Here is an 18,569-nt window from a genome sequence, read left to right as displayed (position 1 = left end):
GATCCTTATATCTTGACCATAACGTCAAAAGAGTAACGATATCTGCGCAACTATTAAGAGAACAACTGTCATTTTTTTCTGAGATTAATTATGTCGTATTCTTTTCGAAAACATTGTACAAACCCAAGCAATATCTATAAAGCAATAAAGCGTTTTTCGTTCCCACTGGGCATGATCGAACTACTTGTTGAAAGTTGAACTAAGAGCTGCTCGAAAAAAATCAAGGTGCCGCCAGGATTCGGGGCAACGCTAAAAATAAGCTCCCTTGCTGTAGGCGCCTTGGTCCATCGGACCACCATGACACCTGAACATTGACCGGAACATTAGGCGCTCACTATAAAGAGAAGTGCTTTTAAAGCTCCACTTCCGGCAAATTTTTTGAGACACGAATGTTCGCATCCTTCGATAAATCATACACGTGTCAATGTTATATCTCCACTGTGACAGGCTCATCCACAAAGACTAGATCGGGAAAAAAATGAAGATTGCAACACGTCAAATCAATGCTTTTTATTATTTTCGTCACCCGAACAGGTAACCAGCGGTTGTTTACCTCCTGCTAAGTTGCGCTTTCCAAAATACCGAGGCTTAAACACGTAGTAAACCAAAGACCAAGCACTAAAGAATGAATTCACAACGTGAATTTACTTTTTATTCTGAACTCATTTCCTCAAGATCATTGCCCAAGTAAAACGCAGTGTTTTGAAGCATTGCAGCTGTTTATTTCGTTATGCACCATCTATCCTCATAAGCATTCAGTACCATTCGGAGTAACATTTTCTGTTTTCGGTCCTGTGTGGCTGACGCGGGCCCAATTACAGAAGATTAGTTACCCAGTCAAACACAAAGCGAAAAAGTGTGCTTAACAAAATAACTAGATAAACATTCTGCGCTTAGGACAATGCGCCACAAGTTTTAGTTGCAACTAATGCGATTTCTTCAGATTAGACCTGACTAAAATAAAAGAAGAGAACTGAACGCATGCACTTCAGGGACGAAATCGAATAGACGGAGGAAGTTGTCCACGCCGGATGCGCTACGCATTGACATCAAACTGCTGAAAGCAATGCCCGTGGAATGGAATGGCTTGCATCGCACGACTTTCTCCAGCGGAACTCACGGCAGGACTTCCCACTTAATCTGAAGCTGGTCATCGACCAGGAAGCCGTTGAGCCTTAGAGTGCGAACATTGAACGACGGATCATTGAAAAAAAATGCTTGGTTGCTTCGTGTTGTAGGCTTTTGTATGGATGGATATCCACGGGGTGGCTTAATTTCAACGAGATACTGCCTCTTATCTTGTGGGTTTATTACGCCCAGCCGTACTTTGTGCTGGAATGGCCACTCAACAGCGTTGTCGTTGTCACCCTTCTGCAAGCGGAGACCGGCATGCAGGCGCACAGATTCGCCATCCTTTATCAAATAGACTGCAGGTGACATGCAGTAGCCACACATGTACATCGGGTCGCTCTCGTAGAAAGCAAGACCTTCTCTCAGCGCTCGTTCATCGAGCGAGTTCACTCCTTGGACATAGAAGATTCTATGCGCTCCTCGTGGTTCATCCCTTGCAAGCAATGTCTGCATGCGGTCCAGAGTCCTCTCGCTATTATCCAGAGTTTGAACTTTCATTTGATGAACTGATGCCAGAATTCGCGAGCAATTGCCACAGCTCAGTTTCTTTGAAGTCGTCAGCTCATCTTTAACCATTTTTTCCAGTTTGTTTAGGTTGCTCGAAAGATTATCAGTACGCGTTATCAAGTGCTCTTTCAACTGCTCGTTACCACTGGCGGATTCGTGCACACTCCTTTTCACATTCTCCTGGATTTTTCTCGTTGCTTGGGCAAATTCATCTCTGAGCGCTTCTTTAAAGGTGTTTATCCCGTGAGACATTTCGTTCAGTCTATCACCTTGGCCTAGAACCTCAGCAATCAGCTGCCCAAGATGCTCTCTCATTTCCTCCGCTAGCTTCTGAATGACTTGTTGGAATGATGTCGAAAGTGATGTATCTTCCGTGTCGCTGGGCTGATGGCCAGGTTCTGGAGCAAGAGGCGTCGCCGGTGCTGCACACTCCGATCTCAGGTGTGAGCACACATCGCTGCAAAGAACCGAGGCCGAACACTTGGGGCAACGCGCAGGGTGGTGTCGACATTCCCGCTGGAAATGCTCGGAGAGCGTGGAAGCAGCCAGCACTGCCTCACAGCCGTTGTCTTCGTTCCAGCACTTGACCTGCAATGAAAAAGTGAAGGAAATGTAGAAAGTGCAAATTCCCCCGCCACGCTAGCACACTTGCTCGCGCGTGCGCAGCAACCACCATCGACATATCGGCCTTCAAGAACAATGAGGTCGTCGCGCCGTACCAGCAGCTGATTTCGTTCTTTCAAGCCACGGTTGAGAAAACCGCAATCGTGGTGAGCGAATGCAATAGTCACGACTTTTTTTTTTATTTCGCGGCCTTTCTTTGCAGCTCGGAAAAAAGATACACGTGAGGCTTTATTTATCGCAAATAAATGGAATGGGTGTTTCTGAAGGTGCTCTCCAACTTTGCTATTCACATCTGCTGTATAAAGTCCATATTTACGCATTTAGAAAAATTATCTTAATCTTAAGAAAAATTACCTTAAGAAACGTGGAGGCTAACAAAGAGGGTTCAGCTTAAGTTAAGGACAACGCAGCGAGCTATGGAAAGAAAAGTGATAGGTTTAACGTTACGAGATCAGAAGATGGCGTAGTGGGTGAGAGAGCAAACGCGGGTTAAGGACATTGTAATCGAAATCAAGAGGAAGAAATGGACTTGGGCAGGGCATGTAATGCGAAGGCAAGACAACCGCTGGTCCTTTAGGGTAACGGAGTAAATTCGAAGAGAAGGCAAACGTAGCAGGGGACGGCAGTAAGTTAGGTGGGCGGATGAGATAAAGAAGTTTGCGGGGATGCAGTGGCCGCAACTGGCAAGGAACAGGGTTAATTGGAGACACATGGGAGAGGCCTTTGCCCTGCAGTGGGTGTAGTCAGCCTGATGGTTAATTAATTGCTTACAGAACAGAAAATGGCTTAGGATACGCAAGCCGGCTGGTAGCTGTATGTAAGCGGTTTCCCTGGCCTACCTCAAATGTCTTATTTTTTAACCCTTGGCTAAATTTACACTGGACCTCCTCTATAAACATTCTTAACATATCTGCGAGCAATTCAAGCAAGCTAGCACCAATTTATAACTTTCACTACGCCTGTTCCACGCGTTGACGGAGCAGCATATAAAGAGTGTCCCAGCTAACTTGGACCAAGATTTCAGAAAAAACTAAGTGTTCTTCAGAACTAAAACTGCATGGATGTTATAGGGGTTTATCTTAGGCTACAGTACCACTTTTTTAGCTCGTCCGATTTGAATAATTTGTCGTGATAAACAAATTAACTTTTTCAAAACACATCAAATCAAATTTATTTTCAACACTGATACAATGTTGACGGCTTCCGTGACAAAAAGCTGTCAGGACAGCTTGACTAGATCAGGGAACCATTTTGGCAGCAGCGACTTCATATACACTACAATAATTCAAATACAAATGAAATGTGCAACACAACACAACACATCATATGCACTACAATAATTCAAATACGAATGAAATATGACACAGAATACATACAGTGTCCTACTTACTGAGTACAATAGTTAAAATGCAAGTGAATATTGTAATGGAATACACGGACTTCATTTATCAACTTAACTACGCCACAAAAGTACAATGTGCACTACAATAAAACTACGCAATAAACGAATAAAATTAGTACCATAAAGCGTTTCACACGTGAGATCCCCATGAGAAGGCAAACACACACTCACTCTGTGTGGCCAATTTCACAATTACCACTCAAAATCATAACGCAGTCTTAGAAAATTGCCCAGAAACAAACATGCTACGCAAAGCTGTGCGCGTTAGGGCAATGGAACCTGAAAATTGTGTTTTAATCTTGTTTAATAGAAATGGTACGTTGTACGTTAATGTTTGCAGAAGGTAATTAGTGCGTGGGCGCGGTACAAACCATTCCTCAGACGACCTGGTTCGATAGGTGCGAGTTTGCAAAGTAAGAGTACACAGCTCCTTCAGGAACTGCTGGTAAGATAAACTAGAGAAGTACAGCAGGTACAGTAGACGGTAATCGTAAATCTGTTGTATACTGACCAACTTGAACTGATTAAAGAGGTCATGAGTGTGGTGAAAGTATGAAACATTAGCAATGCAATGAACAGCTTTCTTTTCGAGCCTGTGTAGTAGAGTTATGTTTTTTTTTAGTAGTCGTGGCCCAAATTAATGGGCAACCGAAAGACGGAGTGAAAAACTTGAAGTTTAATGTTAGTCGGAAAAATATCTCGAGATCGACGTACTAAGCCAACGGCGGAAGAGAGGTTTTTCACCAGTTGCTGTATATGCGCATCCCAAGTCATAAGTGCGATAGTACCACTCCTAAAACCTTGTGCTCTTTTACTATATCGATTGTAGAGCTGCCCAAGCGAAGCCCGCCAATCAAACTTACTGGTTTGTTTTTTGAAGCAAACAGAATGGCTTCTGATTTTTGAGGATTTATTCTACATATGAAAAATTGAAAAATTTGCGGGGGCTTAGCTCTAGCCTGGTAGGTTGCGAAAGCAAAAGTGCAGCGCCTACAACTGAAGGAACGCTGTGCGCCGCGTCTACAGGTCTGTAAGGAGCCAGCGCCACACTGCGGCGACACAAGACGCACGGGAGGCGGACGGTGAAGAAAAGGTAGGGAATATGTGGCAGAGAGAACGTGCGGGCAAGAAGAGGAAGACGGCGGTCGGCGACAGAGGTGGACGTGTTCTGCTGGGTCCCCGAGTTCCCAGGCTTGGGCCCCGGCTGCAGACGTGCGGGTGACCAGACCCGGACAGCCGTAGTCGGGTGCCTCAGCCATGAGACCTAGGCGCATCTCTCCCCTCCCAGCCGACAGCTTCTCAGGACTGGTCGCCTCTGACGTCTGCGCTGCATACCCGGGCTACCTGACCTGGGGGCCATGCCGGAGCACACAGACGCTGACTATTTTCTACGGCAGCGTTGAGGCCGCCGTAGAGAAAGCCTCCAAACGTGTGTCAACGAAGGGAACCCGAAACGTGCCTAAACACTGCCCCGTCGCCCAGCCACGCTTCCTCGCTCGACGCACCAGGCTCATCACTGGGAGACAAATAAATTTAAGTGTGATTCTCCTTTTTTGACTCTCTTCTCGCCAGAGTTTTGTTTTCCTTTTCTTTTGCCTCCTTGTTCTCTTGTTTTTTTTTCGCGTTTCGTTTCAATGCTTAAAATTAAAGTTTCCTTTCCTGCAAATGCCGCCTCGTTTATTTCTTTTCTTTAACTAATGAATTTTGATGCGGAAATTCCACCTGCAGTGTTACTTCCTCACAAGGTCACGCGTGGCTACCGGCCGCCGCTGCGCAAAGGCCGTTCATGAGCGTAGTATTGCTTTCGCAATAAAACGACTACGTACGTACGTTGCTACAAAAAATTGGCAGAGGCTTACTTTGGTTAAGCCCGGTAGGTTGCGAAAGCTCGTTCTTTCTTCCTGGCTTCACACTGGCGAGCTGCCTTCTTCTGATTGGCAGTAGACGGCATGGCAAAGTATCTTTGTACACAGTGAGAAAGATCCACTGTGACTACCCGCCCCGCTCCGCCGACGGATCTAGCTGGGGGCCCTTTTTTATGCAGCTCATATGACGTCACCTCGACCGTAGCGCCACTGGTGAGAGGAGCGCGAGGCTCACTGCCGTGACTACCGCCGCGCTCCGCCGACGGATCGAGCTGGGGGCCCTTTTTTATGCAGCTTGTATGACGTCACCTCGACCGTAGCGCCACTGGTGAGAGTAGCGCGAGGCTCACCGCCGTGACTACCGCCAGCTTGGAGGAAGGAAAATTTAGAGGAGAGGCCATCACGGGACATTTTGTGAAGCCGGAAACAAGCTCGGCGCCATCTTGTCCCGACGGGCTCGTGTTTACATTTCGTCGCCGCGCCGATTGCGCGCGCGTTTCAGAGCCAACGAAGGAGCGTGCTACCGCATGGGAACAGGCCCCCGCGCTAGTGGTCCTCGGCTACTCTTCGGTCCAGGGTGCCCTATGCTGGTGTTCGTAAGCGGAAAAGTTAAAGCGGAAATCTCCGTGTGAGACAGGCGGCTACTTCCGGTGACTGCTTCGTACTTCGTCGTATTCGTGCCGTCTCCAACTGCTCGACCCTGGTCACAATTAGTAGCAGCCGGGAAAAAATCTCAACTCCTGCAAGCGCAGGAAGTGACCTTGGCTTTCAATTACTGCGGTGACCCATCTTGACATGCATTATCCCTCGCCACTTTTTTCTATGTTTTTTGTTTTCTGATGGCACAGACTATAAGGCAGTGGTGTAGCCAGAAATTTTGTTTGGGGGGGGGGGGGGGGGCTCGTGTTGCAGCGCGGCCTCCTCAGAATTTGCGGAGGGATCAAACGCAAGAATAACTGCATTGCCATTGAGAATGCCATTGTGCATTGTATAAAGTTCACTGTCTAGAACAGTGAAATATGTATTCTTTAAAATGAAAAAATGTATATTCGTATGTCTTAAAAATCATGTTAACTGATACCAATGCTTCCATGTTTTTGCGTATTTACTAAGTAAACAAAATAATACGCGAAGTCTACAACTAAATCAGTCCGAAACCAGCAAAGCAGTGCATGCCACTGATATGAAAAACGTAAAGGCCATGAAATGAGCTAGCAGCTAAGACAAATATTTTAATGAATCTTTGTCGCTGAATTGTGCACGTGTCTGCTTTCGATTCAGCAGTGAACAATGCTGACATGCATGGCCACGCGCCCCACCTAAGTGTTGAACCTGCCTTTTATTGCAGCTCTTGTTGCTGAATGTTGCAATCTGCCTCCATTGCATGCGTTTTGGAAGCTGGCAGTGTCAACAGTGCATTCTGCTGCAGCAGTTAGGGTAAGAAAAATTCTGCACTATTTTGTTGTTGGTGTTGAATACCATACTTGTCTTCATAGCATGTTTTTGTGCGGCTGGAAAAGCAAGGAATGCTTTCTCATACAGCAGTGAGGAGGGGCAAATATACTAAAAAGTTTGAGTTCTTGACCCTGAAAACAAAATGTATCATAACGTGTTGTAATGGTGGCTGTGCCAACAATGACTTTTGATTCAACAATTCAAAAGCCACTCATAGAGGCGACAGAAATGGAGAGGGCCAAAGTGCACATAGTAGACGGGAGGGGAGGATTTATGGACGAGGGGGGGGTGGGGGGGGGGGTCGCTTTTTTCCAAAAGACTTAAATATTACATAGGACAACCATTCTGAACACCTTTTTCTCAATGAAAAAATTTCAAGAAATATGCGCTTAAAATGTCACTGTCCCCTCTGTAAATGCGCCCTTTGTAGTATGGCAGCATAGCATATGTTTCACACCCACAGATCTATATAGTATTGTGCATAATATACCAGGTATCCCATCTAAATGTAACCAAGCTTTTAAAAAACACGGGGTGTCCTAGCTGTCTGAAACCAAATGAGGGTTGTTTTGAGTCGCGTGACCTAGTCTGCAGTATTTTTTTCGTTCTTCAAGGTTGATTAATTAGTTAAGTTTAATTAGCTAACTTTTTAATTATTGACTTGAGGAACAAAGTGTGAATGGAAAAGTTGTAGATTACTTTGAGAAACAGCTTACGGAGACATTTGCAGCAAAGTAATATTTACGTAAAGTAGTTTTTTACCGGCCTTTACCCATAACCCGCACAATAAGAAAAAGCTTCCACATGACAACTGTGCGACTTCAACGTCCCAAGACGCGCCTTAAAGAATAAAATCCATTTATTCTGATGTCCTCTCCTCGATGAGACTTTGGGTGCACATTGGGGCAGAGAAGTAAGCGAGCAGCTGGTCACGTGACTTTTTTCTAAGGCCAATAAGTGAAGCTACGTAAATGGTAACTTGACGGAAACAGCACTACTAGCGGTTTTTCGAGGTCATCTAGAACTTTTGCATTGACACTTTCTTCCTGAAGTTAATAATTAAAAAGTTAGCTAATTAAACATAACTAATTAAGTAACTTTGAAAAGCGAAAAAATACTCAAAAGTAGGCCATGCGACTATGAACAACCCTGAGTCTTTCACTTGACTAGGACACTTCGCCTTTTTTAAAAGTTTGGTTACATTTAGCTTGGACACCCGGTATATGACCGTAGCTTTTCAGACTTCTAGAAGTTTAGGAGTACCCAGTGGCTGCAGTATAAGTTTCATGGTGTTGTGCCTCATTTCAATGCTATGTTTGATATTTAATGTGCAGAGCTGCAGCTGTACGCTCCGCTTTTCTGTACTTGGTGGAATACTAGCTTGTAATGTCATGGCATAGTAGCACACTTTACTTGTGATGGACAATACAGGCAATGAATGTCGATCTATCGCCCGTAATGAATGCATCAAATTATTATTCTTCAACATAACCACGGGCCCTTTTCCTGGCCTAGTTGGTGTGACATTGTGTTCAGGAAAGTAAAAACAGGACTATATTCTACACAAACCACACAGAAAGACTGACAGGAGGGGCGCAGTCCGTCATTCTGTGTGGTTTGTGTAAAATTTAGTGCTGTTTTTACTTTCCTGAACACAATTACCACAGGCAACAATGAAATTCAGTGCACATGTGGATCCTCATTTCACTAAGTACTTTTTACGAAAAATAACACTATTACAGGACATGGGCACAATAAACACATGTGCGAAAAGGCCTCGAAATTCAGTTAGAGCTTCGCCTTTTTCGCACTTCTTGGCCATGACATCAGCTAGAAAAGTAATTGCAAACCTGCTACAGGAAACCGGTCTAAACATAGTGCGCAACCAGAAACACAGAATTGGCCACGATATGAACGAACACACTTGAGCCCGGCACGTCCCTGAAGCAAATAGCTCGCTAGACGCTTCAAACGTTACACGCTTCAAACGTTACACGCTTCAAACGTTACACGCTTCAAACGTTACACGCTTCAAACGTTACACGCTTCAAACGTTACACGCTTCAAACGTTACACGCTTCAAACGTTACACGCTTCAAACGTTACACGCTTCAAACGTTACACGCTTCAAACGTTACACGCTTCAAACGTTACACGCTTCAAATAGGCATGTAACAAAGTTTCTGTATACTAAGAGTAAAGCGAGAGCAACTGCTTCCTTTACAATATCGCTCTCCGCCCATGTCATGGCCACCGCCGCTCTAACAAGCTCAATCACCGAAAAACGAAAATGACAGTTATACCAACTTCAGTGACATTCGATGGAGCGTTGCAAGAACACGCATAGGTAGCAACGAGGTTTCACTGCCAATGTAAACGGGAGCGCGAATGGCACACACACACTGCACGTACAGTGGTGAGCAGCCTGTACAGCGGTGAACAGGACGCGAAACGTCCGCACAATGCGCCGACGACCGCTCTAGCGCACGCCGTATTGAATCACTGGTGAACGAACAGCGAGTATGCAGCGGCGGTCTCCCGACGGCTCCGAGCAGTGACTGAGTAGACGAAATGCCCGTGCGATCATTGTCGCCGAGCGCGTTGAAATCAATGCACGCAACTACGAGAGTTTTGCAGCGAATTCAACCTGAGATATGAGTGAACGGCGCCAACGTCAGCCTGTGAGCACGAAAAAAAACTAACTCGAGCAGTTGAGGAAAGTACGAATACGCCGCACCGCAAATGCTACGCCGCGGCCGTCTGCTATCGCCCGGTTTGTAAACAGCAACTACGACGCCATCGCCAAGCTGCAGGGACAAGATGGCCTCCCAATCGAGAAAAAAACCACGTGATTTCCTTCACACTTTTCTCCCAGGGTATTGAGTGGAAAGGGCCTCTCCCCCTTTTTTTACCTTCCTCCATGACCGCCGCCCTCCGCCGACAGATCGAGCTGGGGGCCCATTTTTTCGCAGCTGGTATGACGTCACCTCGACGGCAGCGCCGCTGGTGAGAGGAGCGCGAGGCTCACCGCCGTGACTACCGCCGCCCTCCACCGACAGATCGAGCAGGTCGAGATCATGAGAGGGAAATAACTAGAAGAATAAGAATGGGGTGGAGCGCATATGGCAGGTTATCTCAGATCATGAATGGCAGTTTACCAATATCCCTCAGAGAAAAGTATACAAGTGTATATTACCGGTACTCACATATGTGGCAGAAACGTGGAGGCTAACAAAGAGGGTTCAGCTGAAGTTAAGGACAACGCAGCGAGGTATGAAAAAAAAATGATAGGTGTAACGTTAAGAGATCGGAAGCGGGCGGAGTGGGTAAGTGAAAAAACGCCGGTTAATGATATTGTGGCAGTGGAAACCCCAGTAGACGAGGAACACGATGCCGCCCACATTTGGACTTTGGTATCTCAACGAAAAAACTGTCTGGAACCACCGATCCGCCGAACATTTGCCTGGGGAGGCGTGCAGCTTAGCATGGAAGTCGATAATGGGTCGCCCGTTTGTGTCATTCCGCGTCAGCTGTACGATAAGCATCGCGAGCAATGGCCGAAACTCAAACTGTCCAGCCTGAATTTATCGTCCTACACAGGACGCCTTCCAATAGTTGGGGAGCTTGCGCTCCAGGTTTGCCATAAAGGGGCGACAGTAAAGTGTGCGCTGACCGTGTTGGACTGTGCGGGACCAAGCCTCTGTGGTCGTGAATTAATCCAGCAGCTGAACAGCGCAGGCGTTCCTGTGGTTCGATTTGTCGAGGACTCCGTGTCAACAAAAGAAGCAAGCGAAGCCAGCGTGAACAACATATTCCATGACTACCACGACGTGTTCTCCGAGGAACTGGGGCTTATCAAGGGTCCTCCAGCCAGCTTGCACCTGAAGGAAGGCGCCGTACCCAAGTTCTGTAAGGCCAGACCCATTCCATACGCGTTACGCGAGCGAGTGTCACTTGAACTAGACCGCTTAGTTTCTCTGGGCGTACTGTCCCCGGTTGCTCATTCTGAATGGGCAACGCCAATAGTCACAGTGCTTAAGAAAGACGGTGCAGTAAGAATCTGCGGCGATTTCAAGGCCACGGTAAATCCAGCGTGTGCAACAGAGCAATACCCATTGCCAATCATTGAGGATATGTTTGCCCAACTTCATGATGGGGACTATTTCAGCACTCTTGATTTACGGGATGCATACAGCCAAGTGGCTTTAGACGATAACGCGAAGAAAGTTTGCGTCATTAACTCTTTCGTTACCACGTTAATACGCCAAAAGGGCTATTTTGCTACAATAGGCTTCCTTTCGGGATAGCCTCTGCACCCGCAATATTCCAAAGAAAAATGGATGAAGTTTTGGCTGGCCTTCCAGGAGCGCAGGCTTATCTTGACGATGTGCTCATTTCCGAGAGAGCGAGTGACAGCGGTGAGAGGCTCAAAAACGTCTTGGAGCGCTTCCGAGAGTGCGGTGTAAAGCTAAGGATCGATAAGTGCAAGTTGCGTACCCCACCGGTAACTTATCTTGGTCATCGCATCCATCGTGATGGCCTTCATCCCACAGAGAAAAACCTTGACGCTATCATGCAGGCGCCGAGCCCCTGTAATGTCAGCGAGCTACGTGCATTTTTGGGTATGGTTACGTTTTACGCGAGGTTTCTGCCGAACATGTCAACCACACTTGGTCCATTGTATCAGCTGCTTGAAAAAAATGCACGTTGGCAATGGAAACAGCCTCAAGAGCTCGCGTTTGAACGTGCCAAGGACAGCCTTAAAACAGCCAAGGTTCTCGTTCATTTCGACCCTTCGAAGGAACTTAAGCTTGAATGTGATGCATCTTCGTACGGTGTGGGAGCTGTCTTGTTTCACACGACTGGTAACATTCACAGGCCAATCGGGTTCCGCTCGCGAACATTGACCCAGGCGGAGCGCAAGTATTCACAGCTCGAGCGAGAGGCACTGGCTCTGGTATTCGGCGTCACGAAATTCCGTGACTACCTTCTAGGTCGGGAATTTACCTTGGTGACGGACCATCAGCCACTGCTCGGCCTGCTGAGATCGGACAAGCAAACGCCCACAATGGCCGCCGCACGGATACAACGGCGGGCGCTTCACCTGGGGGCCTACCGATACCGGCTACAGTACGCACCAGGACGACAGATGCTGAATGCGGACGCCCTGAGCCGACTTCCGCAGCGGTCTCCGGAATCTGGCGACGACGGTGAGCCGCCCGAATATGTGCTGTCGCTGAACCAGCTGAACAATGGCGCCGTAACAACGCGTGAGCTGAAGGCATTGACGTCTTCTGACCCTGTCCTGGTCGAGGTCAAACGGTACATACTACATGGGTGGCCCAGGAACACAAACGGAATGACTCGGGCTGTGCTGCCGTTTTTTGACCGTAAACTAGAACTATCCGTAGCACATGAACTGGTGTACTGGGGTAATAGGGTCATAATACCGACCGAAGCTAGGGAGCGAGTGCTGCATATCCTACACGAAACGCACCAGGGTTCACCGGCAATGAAATCCGTCGCACGTTCGCTGTTCTGGTGGCCAGGCCTCGACAGAAACATTGAAGAGGTGTCTGCTCAGTGCCAGCACTGTGTGCAAAATCTGCCCATGCCAGCCGCGGCCCCCGTCGTTAACTGGCCTGAAACAGGCGAAAGGTGGTCCCGTATTCACATTGACTACGCGGGTCCGATCTGTGGAAAAATGATACTCGTAGTAGTCGACGCACATACCAAGTGGCTCGAAGCACTGCCTTTGGCGCATGCTTCTACGCAGACTACAATTAACGGTCTGCGTGACATTTTCAGCAGGTTTGGAATACCTCGCACAGTCGTTTCTGACAACGGTACCCAGTTTACCAGTGAAGACTTCGCGTCGTTCATGGCAAACAACAACATTGTGCACCTTCGATGCGCTCCATACCATCCCCAGTCTAATGGTGCGGCGGAAAGGGCAGTGCGAACTGTGAAAAATGGCCTTCGAAAAATGAGTAAAGGGAACCTGGAAGAGAACCTAGCAAGGTTGCTTTTTAACTACCGGAGGACTCCGCAAAAGTCGGGTAAATCCCCAGCAGAGCTGCTTTTGGGCTATCAAACACGCTCACGCTTGGACACATGTTTTCCTCCAGCCCTTGCGGGACCAAAAGAGAGCAACGATGACTGGCTGCCACTACCGGGAAGTGAGGTATATGCCCGCAATTACGGTGCGGGGAGCAAGTGGACACCCGGCCATGTGAAGGCGACGTCTGGATCAAGAATGGTGACAGTGGAAACATGTGACGGAGTCGTCCAGCGGCACGTAGACCAGGTCCGCCCGCGGCAAGAAGCACCAGGGGTTACCCCGGCAGTAACTACAACCACCACACATCCCAGTGAGCCAGACGAAGCAACACAACTACAGCATCCAAAAACTGTGAGCCCGGATGAAGACACCAATGCGCGGCGCATCCCAAATGGCAACGATTCTCCACATTTTCCAGCACCAGATATTCCGGTGGCCCCGTTGAATACGGGTGTCGCCCAGCAAGCTCTAAGACGCTCGACAAGAGAACGCAAGCCAGTGCAACGCTTTCATTTCTGAGGAGGAAGGAATGTGGCATCTTCACGTGTGTTTCCGATGTGCGCGCACCTTTTATCGCCTTATCTGGCGACCCTTCATAGCTTAGAGCTATCGCTATGTAAACGTGCTCCTTCCTAGCTTCCGGCCACTAGGCTGCTTATAAATACGTCCTACACTTTTGAATAAACGTTAATTTTTCTATTTCTACTGGCTGTGCGGCTGCTTCCCTGGTTCGGCGTTCTGCGGGCACGCTATGGATATGCAACAGATATCCTAGTTGAAATCAAGAGGAAGAAGTGGGCTTGTGCAGGGCATGTAATGCCAAGGGAAGATAATCGCTGGTCCTTCAGGGTAACGGAGTGGATTTGTATCCAAGAGAAGGCAAACGTAGCAGGGGGCGGCAGAAAATTAGGTGGGCGGATGAGATTAAGAAATTTGCGGCAATATGGTGGCCGCGGCTGGCGCAGGACAGGGTTAATTGGAGAGACATGGGAGAAGCCTTTGTCCTGCAGTGGGCGTAGTCAGGCTGCTGATGATGATGATGACGTCACCTCGGCTCTAGCGCCAATGGAGAGACGAACGCGAGGCTCACCGCCGTGACAACCGCCGCCCTCCGCCGACAGATCGAGCTGGGGGTCCTTTTTTCGCAGGTGGCATGACGTCACGTCGACTGTAGCGCCACTGGTGAGAGGAGCGCGAGGCTCACCGCCGCCCTCCGCCGACGGATCGAGCTGGGGGCCCTTTTTTCGCAGCTGGTATGACGTCACCGACTGTAGCGCCATTGTTGAGAGGAGCGCGAGGCTCACCGCCGTGACTACGGCCGCCCTCCTTAGACGGATCGAGCTGGGGTCCCTTTTTTTCGCAGCTGGTGTCACGTCACTCCGCGAAAGGTCAAATGTAAGTACCGCCGCGCCACGCTGAAGGCTCAAAGCTTAGCGTAGTATTGTTTTCGCAATCGAAATTTCCACTGGCTTAGCTCTGCTATACCAGGATATACGTAGCTTGAGGTGAGGGCGAGGTGTCCACATCTCGGTGGAAACCTGAACCATAGGGAAGGCGGATAACTGCCCTCTTGGAACAGTGTACACATCAAACGTGCTTTAAGCTAAGTGGCGGTAGTGATAGGTGTGCGCTGCATGCGTTGGCATTTACAACGTTGTGCCAGAAACGCGACGCTGAAGCCATAGGCCGTCTGCTACCCTCTGCCGTGCGGTGCTTACGCAGAACAGCCAGCCTACGCTGACATAATATAACCACGAAAAAACATAACTTTTGTTATTTTCATTTTCCGCGTTCAGGACGATTTCATACGCAGCACGCGCTGATCTTACAGTGATGCTGTGCAATACGCAATGTCGCAGAACAAATAGAGTAGCGCATAATCGATACACGAATGTATGGCAATTGCTATGCAGAAGGCAGAGCGTGGGAAAAATTTGGAACCGGAAGTAGCTGACAGACGATTTTCCCATGGTTCTTTGCATTCACTTCGGAAACGCACCTCACTGTACCTGTTGAAAGGTATAAGAGGAAAGAGTGAAAGTACAGACGCGCGTCGCAACAATCGCGTACCCTGAAGCGTCGACGCTGGCTGTAGCAGATACCTCTATGCCACCATTCCCTCATGGCGGATTTATTAAGCCGGAAGCCTTTAGTGCCTCATCGTTGTAAGCAGGTGTTGTAGACAGAAACGTCACGCTTTTTAATTGGTAGAAATGGTCGTGACGTCAAAGTGCGCGAATTTCAAACGGCGCAAATTATACTTTGGCTAGTAAGCATGCAACCAATTAAAGGTATCGCATAGTCATCCTCCAACTAAGTGGGACGGAGTTTAGTTCATTGCTTAATTAACCAATTATTCTAATTAAGCTTTCTAGCCAGACCACATCAATAAATAAAACCGAGTAGGAAATTGGTCGAGTTGGGGAATCGAACCAGGGTCTCCGGAGTGCGAGACGAGCGCGGTAAAAAATCCGCCATGCCAGCTGGATGGTTTGGAATGAACAAATGCGCGTCTAGTGAATACGGTGTCTTCGTTCACTCCCATCTTCCTCCCTTCCCTTAAGGCGAGGTTCAAGTCTCCACGCAGATATGCGAGACATACATTTCCTTTCCTCAAACACTAATTTACCGAAGACGTAGAGCCAAATGGGCGATGTCGTTCTGAGGACTCACTGCCAGGCTGCAAGACGCTATCGAGTTCCATACTCGGAGGCGAAGCTTAACACAGTAACCAGACATCAGTGACACTAGCAACAACACCGCGCTTACGGCTTTCGCCTCTCCGCGCTTTAGGCCCACAAAGCGCCCCCCTGAATTTTTCTTCTCTCGCGCGCCCCTCCTCATTTTCACGCAAGAGGTGACGTCACAGCTCTGCAGCGCCGCTAGACGGCTTCAGCGAAAAGTAGAAGCTTCTGCACCTTTACAAAGGACGTGCGCCGCCTCATGCTATCTTTCGCTCACAGCGTCTACGCCCACTGATCTCCACTAGGTGGTTGGATGCCGCATTACCGCTTTCTGAGACGAGCGCGAGTGAAGCCACCGGAAGCTGGACGGCTTGTCCCGGAAGTCGGGTGTATTGTGTATATCAATGCACCAAGTCATGTCTTTCGCCCTTTCGTTCCCAGTTTTTTGGGTGTTTCGAGTGTAATGTCTGCTGTTATATGAAAGAAACAAGGAAGCTGAACGCGAGAAATGTGAGCATTCTACGTAGAACCCTGTAATTTTAGAGAAACCGAAGAAAACAGGCAAGCAGGTCTCACCTTGCCGCGGCTAAGCAGTACGTGCATTAAACGCTATGTTCGACCAACTATGTTCGTCGCGACTAAACTCCTCTTCCAACTCAAAAAACAAATTAATTTCGCTTTACACACGATTCTCTGGCGACAAATCATGAACTATTTGAAAAAGCGCTGTTCTAGTGAAAAGTTCCTTTGGACAAACATTTCGGCTGTTTTCTCTGCTTCGCTTACCTCTCTCCGAAGCAGCTCTTCCGCAGGGAAGTCCGCCAGAGCGACGTCCTCCTCCTCGTAGTGGTTGCCGTCCAGTGGACACGCATGCGAACCATCCCGCCCGCACTGCTCGTAGCAGCACTCGCATAACACGTGTGTGCACGGTAGCCAGACCGTTCTCTTCCTCACCAGGCCACAGGCACTGCATATCCGATGCGGAGGCAGGGGTTCGACGAACTTCAGTGCCCTCCAGTCGAGCTCAGGGGAAAATCCCACTGTCGCATACTGCGCGCTTGCAGCAGGCATCGTTCTTGACCTACGCTCGTTGCACGGAGTGTCGAAGAAATGCGTATTCCGCCGGCACACAGATCGCAGTAGCGTCTTTCCTCTTTTTCCCTCCCCGGTTGCCAGGGCGACAATCGCAGGCTGATCGGCTGCCGCTTTTGCCGCGTATACCGGAATGCGCGCCGAGCGAAATATGTCGCCGCTGGAAAGCTGTGTCACTCACACGGGTTGATCCCGTACGCTAAACAATATGCGAAAGACTGATTGTTGTGTGATAGCTTTTGGTGCCGCTATCCGCCAAAACTCTTCCCCAGCTGATGAGTACAGGCACATTGCTAATTTAGAGCGAAAGCTATGCTACGACCTCAGGGGCGTGTTTCATTCGTTTGCACATTCGCACTGATTCAAATGAGAAGCCCTGCTGAAAAACAGGCATTGGTCTTGATTCTCCTGCCTTGATAACATCACAAGGTTACTTGTTATAAGGAGGCTTTCTCGAATTCTTTTTCTCGTGAGTGACGTCATCACGAGGCAAGGCAGCAAGACCAGTTGTCTGATCAAGAACGTCATGCGTCAAGCTATGGCAAGATGGGCTGCGAACCATAAGCTCTCATATCAAAGTTAATTTTAGGTTAAATTCAGTGACTTTAACTTCGCTGTAGAGAGTGCACCCGAGAGGGCAGGGTTCGAATAGAATAATATAGTATACATCAGTATCCGCTATAAGTATTAAACTATGTCACACAAAGGATTCAGAACTTCGACTCTACGCCTTATGATGACAACGGCGCAATACAAAGTACACGTCGGCGAAATATATGCACCGTTGCTTTTGGTTATAACGAAGTCGAAGTGGCCCCACGACCTCTTTGTTAAATCTTAGCTTAATTATATTTATAGGTTGCCTTGACCGCATACGTGGCACTGGAACAGCCCTGCGTAATACCACCTTGATAGAGGAAAACCTATAAAGTTTTCAGTGCGCCGTCGACGTGTGCCGAGGGAGACCAACACTTGTACCGAGTGCCCTCGAGGCTGCCCAAAAAAATGTATACACTGACCCAATACGTCAGCCTATATGCAAAGCGCTCATTTCTACCCCAGCCCGCATGAGGTTCAGTGCCAGAAACAGGGTCTTGCAGGAGTAAAGTCGTTGATGAGAGGGAGAGGACAGTGGAGAATAGCGTCCATTTCTAAGACATGGTTCCTATACCGGCTGCTGTGATGCTAAAAAGGGCACGCTCTGGGTACTTAGTCGCGACTACCCACTTCGGTTGGCTTCCCCGTGGTATTTACGAGTACCCTGGCCTGAACACTTCACCACACGACAGTGGCGCACAGCACACGGGCCTCTAGAACTTCGCCTACATCGAAATGCGAGCCCCCCAGCCAGAATAGGAACAAGACAAAAGGCTTGCACATACGTATTCCTTTCCTCCTTTTCTGCATTGGTTCTGACACTTCGCAGCGAACGCAACGGACCGAACACACGCTCATTTTCTGCTTGTTTCGCAGGTTGGCATTCTCGCAACTTTGTTGCATTACTACTCCTAAGTCTTTCCCGTTGCTTGTGCCGCCGCGGTGGCTCAGTGGCTATGGTGCTCGGCTGCTGGCCCAAAAGACGCGGGTTCGATCCCGGCCGCGGCGGCTAGAATTTCTTTGGAGGAGAAATTCTAGAGGCCCGTGTGCTATGCGATGTCAGTGCACGTTAAAGAACCCCAGGTGGTCGAAATTTCCGGAGCCCTTCACTACGGCGTCTCTCATAGCCTAGGGACGTTAAACCCCACAAA

At 48.4% G+C, this 18,569-nt stretch overlaps 2 protein-coding genes across 2 annotated transcripts; one reads left to right on the top strand and one right to left on the bottom strand.

Annotated features, from left to right (window-relative positions):
• Positions 1 to 588: 588 nt before the first annotated feature.
• LOC149329501 (TNF receptor-associated factor 3-like) lies at positions 589 to 16,815 on the bottom strand. Its single transcript, XM_089562269.1, has 2 exons — positions 16,516 to 16,815; positions 589 to 2,226 (listed from the first exon to the last, which is right to left on the bottom strand). Exons 1-2 carry the CDS (start codon positions 16,798 to 16,800, stop codon positions 1,117 to 1,119), a joined length of 1,395 nt encoding a protein of 464 aa, XP_089418395.1. The 5' UTR covers positions 16,801 to 16,815; the 3' UTR covers positions 589 to 1,116.
• On the top strand, positions 12,038 to 13,614 carry LOC149329502 (uncharacterized). The gene is made up of 2 exons (XM_089562267.1): positions 12,038 to 12,194; positions 13,113 to 13,614. Exons 1-2 carry the CDS (start codon positions 12,053 to 12,055, stop codon positions 13,562 to 13,564), a joined length of 594 nt encoding a protein of 197 aa, XP_089418393.1. The 5' UTR covers positions 12,038 to 12,052; the 3' UTR covers positions 13,565 to 13,614.
• Positions 16,816 to 18,569: the final 1,754 nt, after the last annotated feature.

This window comes from Amblyomma mixtum, chromosome 9 (genome assembly GCF_055824585.1).
Source record: "Amblyomma mixtum isolate Tamu chromosome 9, ASM5582458v1, whole genome shotgun sequence".
NCBI classification, from domain to species: Eukaryota; Metazoa; Arthropoda; class Arachnida; order Ixodida; family Ixodidae; genus Amblyomma; species Amblyomma mixtum.
This window is presented reverse-complemented; position numbering and strand designations above follow the sequence as displayed.